General features: G+C 33.2%; 1 protein-coding gene across 1 annotated transcript; it reads right to left on the bottom strand.

Moving 5' to 3' along the window:
- Window positions 1-1,236: 1,236 nt before the first annotated feature.
- LOC109802292 (uncharacterized) lies at window positions 1,237-4,575 on the bottom strand. Its single transcript, XM_020363602.2, has one exon. The coding sequence runs from the start codon at window positions 4,573-4,575 to the stop codon at window positions 1,237-1,239; it is 3,339 nt and encodes a 1,112-aa protein (XP_020219191.2).
- Between the last annotated feature and the right edge of the window lie 1,911 nt (window positions 4,576-6,486).

Raw genomic sequence — 6,486 nt, 5'->3', positions numbered from 1 at the left:
ATTTTGAATAGATATTTATATGATCTTCAAAATAGAGGAAAAATCTATAAAAAAATTCTCCTACCGCTGCAACATTGGCTCACAGCTACAGCGATGGAGAGCACTTCAACTTGAAGAAAGCTCCATAACTTTAGCATTGACTCAGCGTTGCATAAGTGAAATACCCTATTTTTGAATCAACTTCAGCCTTCCACAACTCAAGTGTTGGTTGGGCACCATGGTGCCAAGAATCTGTGGCATCTCTGTTGCTTCACCATTGTAACGTTGGTTTAGGGCCATGACGCTAGAAATCTGTTGAAGCTTCATAATTTCACAGCTATGGCAGTGGCTCAAGGCTTGAGCGGTGAAACTTAGAAATTCCTCTTTTCCTGTAAAATAGAGAGAAAAATTGCTTCTCTTATCTTGATGCTCCTTCTTAAATTATCAACAAAAGGGGCAAAATATAGTGAAATATGTATATTCATTAAGACTAATATTCATTAAATTATGGCACTTATCAAAAAACATCTTCGATATTTTCTTCCATCCTCAAGGATCTTCTCCATTTAGTAGCTTGTATAACATTTACAAGTTATAAAATTGATATGTGATAAAAAAATTCTTATTTTCTTCAAGATAGAAGATTTTTTACTCAAACCTCTCTAGAAGACACAAATATTTTTTCCACAACTTGTTGATCACTAAGTTTTTCACCTAGTAATCTAATTTGTGTAACCATTTTAGAAAGGTTGTTAACAAACCCCTTCACTATTTCAACTTCCTTCATTTTAATAACTTTAAATTCTCTTATCAAATTTAGCGCCTTCATCCTCCTTATTCTTTCCTTGCCTTGGAACTCTTCCTTGAGTTTGTCCCAAGCCTATTTAGTTATATTAAGATTCAAAATCTTGACTTAGTTATACCACCCATTAAAAACACAAATTTTCACCTTCTTTTACCAATTACATATTGACCAAAACATATTGCATGTCACCTACTTTCACCTAAACTAGATTTCATATCTAAAAAAATACAAAACAACAAATCGATACTCAAAATATAAAATAAAAATTCTCAAAGACTAACAAACTCTATAACTATAAAAATGTGAGTCCTAGAGCTTGCCTAAAACATTCCGAAAACACCTTATCAGTAGGATCAACACATTTTATGGATCAAATCCTTATTCCCACAATGACATCAAACAAAAAGATCAAGAAAATGTCAAATACAAAAAGAAAAAAATGCAAATTACAATCAATAAGGATTCCACCTAATAATTCTATATTTTTGTCCCCCACGATTCACATAAACAAAATCAAGCTGAGGTATGATCTTGTAAAGGATGTCATCCACATGCTTGGAATACCATATCCTCCATCTCTTCAAAAAAATAAGGAGAAAGATGAAAATTCCAAAGCCAAAAGTAAACCCTAATTCTAAAGATAAGAAATTCCATTCAATTGAACTCCATGCATGAGAATCAAATGTTTCATATACTGGTGGTGACAACTTTTGCCTTCCTTCACCACCCCAATTTTGGGTCAATGGTGGTCCATATAACCCTTCATTGCCTATAAATGAATCAGCCTCAAATGTTTGAATTTGTGTACCCGTGGGAATCTTTCCCACCAAATGATTATAAGAGAGATTCATCACCGAAAGAAATGATAACCTTGCAAGTTCTACGGGAATATCTCCACTTAAAGAATTATTTGACAAGTCTAAGGACTCAAGTTGCTTTAGGTTGCCGAAGGAAGAGGGGATGTTGCCCGAGAAAACATTTTGTGACAAGTTAAGAGCATGCAATGCTGTGAGATTCATAAGCTCTTTTGGTATTGGCCCTTCAAATTGGTTGCTTGAGAAATCCAAGGAAGTGAAGGCAATGAGGATTTTAACCAAGTTTAATTGTGTACCTTTGTTGACAATTGTAACTGAATCCTCGTAACTTCGAACACCAACACCTTCTTCAAATATATGAGTGATTATGTGGTCTATTATATAGGGTGGCTCTGATGCAATAATTTTAGCTAATTTCATTTGAAGTTCATTGTTGAGATCTACAATTGCAGTTTTAAAGTTCAGAGGATTAAAGTCATCATAGAGATTAAAAAACAGATGACCAAATTGTCCACCCTTATCTTCATCAAGCATCAATGTTTTCCAACTCAGTAAGAGTGATGCTGGTAATGTACCACTGAACTTGTTACAGGCTAAATCAACAATTTGAAGTGATTCCCAATTTCCTATGTTATTAAAACATCCAATGCACCCATGCAATTTGTTTGACCTTAATATCATGACTCTAAGGGAGGAGATGTTTTTCAAGAAGCAAGGGAATTTGTCAATTAGTTGATTGTTTCCAAGGTTTAGAACTTGTAGTTTTTGGCAATTAGTCAAAGATTTGGGGATGGTTCCTTTCAAAAGATTTCCACTGATATCTAAAAATCTTAGAGAACATGAGGTTGAAAAAGTATCTGAAATATAGTCATTGAGCTCATTTGCACCAAGATTTAGTAGCCTGAGAGTGCTACTTTTTCTTGTCAAACACAAAGGAATCTGACCATTGAATTTGTTATGGGAAAGATCAAGTGCTCGAAGATCGGAAATGTTACAAAAGGATTCATGGATTCTTCCATGAAAATTGTTGTTTGAAAGAGAGAGATAATATAAGAAAGGAGTGTGGCTACCAATGTCTACCAAGTTAATAGAGTTGAATCTATTGCTTGAGAAGTCCAAGTAAATGGCATTTTTCAAAAAAGTAGGAGCAGGCCCTTGGAGCTGATTTGCGTGTAGGTCAAGTTTCAACAAATTTGAACTAAGTTTCTGGAAAGGCCCTTCGAAACCTGTCAAAATGTTGTGAGAAAGATTCAAAACGATCATGTAATTAAATTTCCAAATCCATTTGGGTATTTTTCCTTCAATTTGATTGCTTGATAAGTCTAAGTAAAGTAGTGAAGATTTATTTCTCAAGTCAGGGAATGTTCTCAAATTGCATGAAGCCAACCAAAGAGTTTTCAAATTAGGAAAGGATGGTGCATCATGATCATCCCTGATATTTGCATCAACTAACAAGTTATTGTGTGCAAGATCTAGTGTAAATAAATTTTGCATCCTCCCAAACATACCAAGTTGTATGGTGCCATTGAACTTGTTTTTGGTAAGTTGAAGCAAACGAAGTCTTTTGAGTTGGAAGATAGATGTAGGAATAGGCCCTTGCAAATTGTTGCCACTCAAATCAAGCATCTCTAATGATGACAAAGAAGCATTTGGAAATTCGTCCAATAAACCATCAAATTTGTTGTAATAAAGCAAGAGATGTTGAAGAGATTGTAGTCTAAATAACGATGAGGGGACTATTCCGTCAAAGGAGTTATCTCCTAAATCAATGCTCATGAGATTTATAAGGCCCTCAAAATGGGTAGATGGAACTTTACCCATAAACTTGTTATGATTAAGGGATAAGACTGTGAGGGCCTTAGACCTATTAAAAGATGGAATAGAACCAGTGAAGGTATTGAATGACAAGTCTAGATGAACAAGTTGGGTAAGATTTGACATAGAAGATGGAAGTGTCCCTTTGAACTGGCAATTTGATAGATCTAATTTAGACAATTGCTTCAAATTGTGAATAGAATCTGACAGAGGTCCATAAAAATTTGTGTGGCTAAGATTGAGGTTATATAGAGAGCCTTGACTTGGAAAGTTTGGTAGAGAACCATGAAGACCTGGATTATCAGACACATCAAGCACCTGCAATGATGATATTTGGAAGAGATTTTTTGAAAATACTCCACTCAAATTACAGCCATTGAGTTGTAAGGTGGTCAGATTAGACAACCTCCCCAAAGACCTTGGCACTGGACTTGCCAAATTGTTATGGTCCAATTTAAGTATTGAGAGAGACTGTAGTTTTGCTAATGATGAATCCAAAGGACCAGAGAGATTACAAAATGACATACTCAAAACTTGCAAGTTTGTAAGTGAAGATAAAGCATGGCTCCACACCTTTCCTTTGGTTGATATTGCTATGCCATTCAAGTGTAGCTCTTTGATTTCTGTGAAGTTCTGCAAAAGCATAGCAATATTTGGCTTCTGAAGCTTTAAACCATGTTGTGAAGTAATTGTGCTAGACAAATCAAGAGTTACTATCTTTGTTAGGTAAGAGATCTCAATTGGAATTTGCCCCTCAAAGCCAGCATTTGACAAATTCAAATGCCTCAAATTCTTTAACTTTCGAAACTCCGGAGGAATTCCAGAATGGAATTCATTATAGGCCAAATTCACACTTTTCAAATATTGTAACTCGAAGAGAATGCTTACATTTTCAATACCTCCATAGATGGATTCTTGGCTCAAGTCTAGGGCTATAACATGGCCTTTGTTGCATGCCACTCCATTCCATTCACAACAATCATCACTTTGGTTCCAGTGAATCAATTTTTTGGACTTGGTAGGATTAAATACGAGGTTGTTCCTCAACTGGAGCAACAAAGATTGTTGATGACCAAGACAATGACCAGTCACCAAAATGGTTTTGATGCCGAAGTTTATGAGGCAGAAGGGTAGCAAGAAAAGCCATAATGTTAAACTCATCGGAAATGATTATGAGATACAACCTTAAAACAAATAACAAGGTTGAAGCTGTTTTTGTTTTGAGCACATGTTATCTCTCCCTCTTATAGTTCCTCATGACCAACTTACAGACCAGTTGCAACTTGACTAAATTGTTTAGGTTATTGTCCACCAAAGTTGAAAATTCCGGTAGAGAAAAAAATGCAAATTCTAACATTGGACGTCTTTTTTAGTTCTATACTTAATGGCGTATAAATCAAATGTAGCTGAAAACAAAACATCATATTAATAAATTATATTATTTCAATATTAAAGTCTGCTACTCCCATTTTTTTTATATAAAACCCAATTAATTCATAAGAATAAAGGAATTTTGCTAATTTATAATTTATTTTTAAATTATATTCTTTAAAAGTTATACCTAACATTAATGAGATACTTTACTTCACTAACTGATTTATGATTTAAGAGAAATCACTTTAATTAAAAATATTTTTAGGAAAAATAATTAATACTAGAGATAATTTAGATTGATTCTTATAAGAAAAATCGACGAACATTATTAATTTGGTCTCATAAAAAGGAATATATTGTAATTAGAATGTAATCAAGCGGTGACTGTAAAATATTAGTTAAGAAATTAATAAATAAAATACATTTAGTTCCTTAATATGAACTCTTAAAATATCGAAGGTATTACAGTAAACAATTTGTAGTAACCCAATTTCGTCCGGAAAATGTCAATTTTTGTTTTAAAAAAATATATATATATATAGCAAAAAAGGTATATTTTTAAAAAAATAAAAATAAAAATAAAATAAAAAATAAAAAAAAATAATAAAAATAAAAAAAATGTGAACAGTAATTTCGGTGTGAATAGTATTTCCGTGAGTGAATAGTATTTTGTACTGTTCATGAATAGTATTTTCGTGAGTGAATAGTATTTTTTACTGTTCATGAATAGTATTTTCGTGAGTGAATAGTACCTGAATAGTAACTTTGTAATTCCTATAAATAGAGGGAGGGAGTGAAAGAAAAAAAAGAGAGGGAGAGAGAGAGAAAAAAAAAAGAAGAAGGAGAGGGAGAGAGAGAGAAAAAAAAAAGAGAAAGAGAGGGAGAGAGAGAGAAAAAAAAAAGAAGAAGGAGAGGGAGAGAGAGAAAAAAAAAAGAGAAAGAGAGGGAGAGAGAGAGAGAAAAAAAAGGAGAGGGAGAGAGAGAGAAAAAAAAAAGAGAAAGAGAGAGAGAGAGAAAGAGAGAGGAGGTTCTGCCCTAGTTCCGATCCCTAAGAGAGGAGGAGGTTCTGCCCGAAGTTTCTGTTTATCCAGAGGCTAGTAGCTGAAAGAGGAAATAGAGAGAAAGGGAGGGAGATCCGTGGTGGAAGTCACGTTCATCATCTCTTGTGTACAGTTCTATTTGTTATACTCTCCATTTAAATATCTAAGACATTTTTAATAATCAATTTCAAGTTTTTTATTCCAAAATATTCATTGAATGGAAGGCTGAGCCTCCTATTAATTTATGAATTGTAATCATGTTTAGATGGAAGGCCGAGCCTCCTTATTTTCTCTTATCCTCTGTTATTTCCTTTTAAGCTTTCTACTTTACTCTATTTATCTTTAATTTCGTCTAAAACCTCATAACAATCTCTAGCAATAATTATAATTAAAATTTCATTGAATTGACTTTGGTGTACACCTTAGTTAATTTTATATTTTTAAGATGAATGAGCTGCGACAGTTCAAGAATCCTATATTTAACAAAAATAAATTTAAATAAAAAAATATCAACACACAAACATTTTTTACAAAGAACTACGTGACTCTGATTCTTCATTATACATGAAGATACGTAGGAGCAAGAACTAAATCTTGTCGAGCCAAAAAAATAAAAAATATATTATCCTCCTTTTTATATAACAATAATAATTTTAAC

Source organism: Cajanus cajan, chromosome 3, assembly GCF_000230855.2.
Source record: "Cajanus cajan strain Asha chromosome 3, NIPB_CcT2T_4, whole genome shotgun sequence".
In the NCBI taxonomy this organism is placed as follows: Eukaryota; Viridiplantae; Streptophyta; class Magnoliopsida; order Fabales; family Fabaceae; genus Cajanus; species Cajanus cajan.
Note: the sequence above shows the minus strand (reverse complement) of the source record. Positions and strands in the feature narration are given on the sequence as shown.